General features: G+C 34.0%; 1 protein-coding gene across 1 annotated transcript; it reads left to right on the top strand.

Moving 5' to 3' along the window:
• Nucleotides 1-43: 43 nt before the first annotated feature.
• CBG23924 lies at nucleotides 44-340 on the top strand (the record flags this gene model as incomplete). Its single annotated transcript, XM_002647939.1, has 1 exon — nucleotides 44-340. A coding segment is annotated over one exon (297 nt), but the record flags the coding sequence as incomplete, so codon positions are not given.
• Between the last annotated feature and the right edge of the window lie 502 nt (nucleotides 341-842).

Here is an 842-nt window from a genome sequence, read left to right as displayed (position 1 = left end):
AGAATTTCAGAATTTCAGAATCTCATAATCTCAAAATCTCAGAATCTCAGAATCTCAGAATCTCAGAGTCTCAGAGTCTCAGAATCTCAACCCAGAATCTCAAAATGTCAAAATTTCAGAATCTCAGAATCTCAGATTCTCAGAATCTCAGATTCTCAGAATCTCAGAATCTCAGAATCTTAGAATCTCAGAATTTCAGAATCTCAGAATTTCAGAATCTCCGAATCTTAGAATCTCAGAGTTTCAGAACCTCAGAATCTCAGAATCTCAGAATTTCAGAATCTCAGAATCTCAGAATCTCAGATTCTCAGAATCTCAGAATCTCAGAACAGAATCTTAGAATCTCAGCATCTCAGAATCTCAGAATCTCAGAATCTCAGAATTTCAGAATCTCAGAGTTTCAGAACCTCAGAATCTCAGAATCTCAGAGTCTCAGAATCTCAGAATCTCAGAATCTTAGAATTTCAGAATCTCAGAATTTCGAAATATTAAAATTTCAGAATTTCGAAACTTCAGAATCTCAAAATTCCAAAATCCATGAATCTCATGATTCCAGAATTTTCTGACTTCTGTTGATATCTAGAAGACAGAAAAGAGGGATTTAGACGGCAAACAAACAAAAAATATAGCCTCAACGAGAGCTCATGAATTTATGATTAGTAAGTAAAATGAGAATACAAAGATAGGAAGAGGAGAAATAGAGAAAAGGAGGAGGAAAATTTCGTTCTCGAAGTTCTTTTTTTCTCGAAGAATTCAATGAATTTGAAACAGAAACGAAAAAGGAGTAATTTTGAAATTTTTCAAAACTCAAATTCCCGCCAGACTAAGCCAGAGATTGAAAT

Source organism: Caenorhabditis briggsae, assembly GCF_000004555.2.
Source record: "Caenorhabditis briggsae AF16 supercontig from assembly CB4, cb25.NA_064, whole genome shotgun sequence".
NCBI lineage: Eukaryota > Metazoa > Nematoda > Chromadorea > Rhabditida > Rhabditidae > Caenorhabditis > Caenorhabditis briggsae.
The sequence above is the reverse complement of the archived record's forward strand: the minus strand, read 5'-3'. Positions and strand labels throughout refer to the sequence as shown.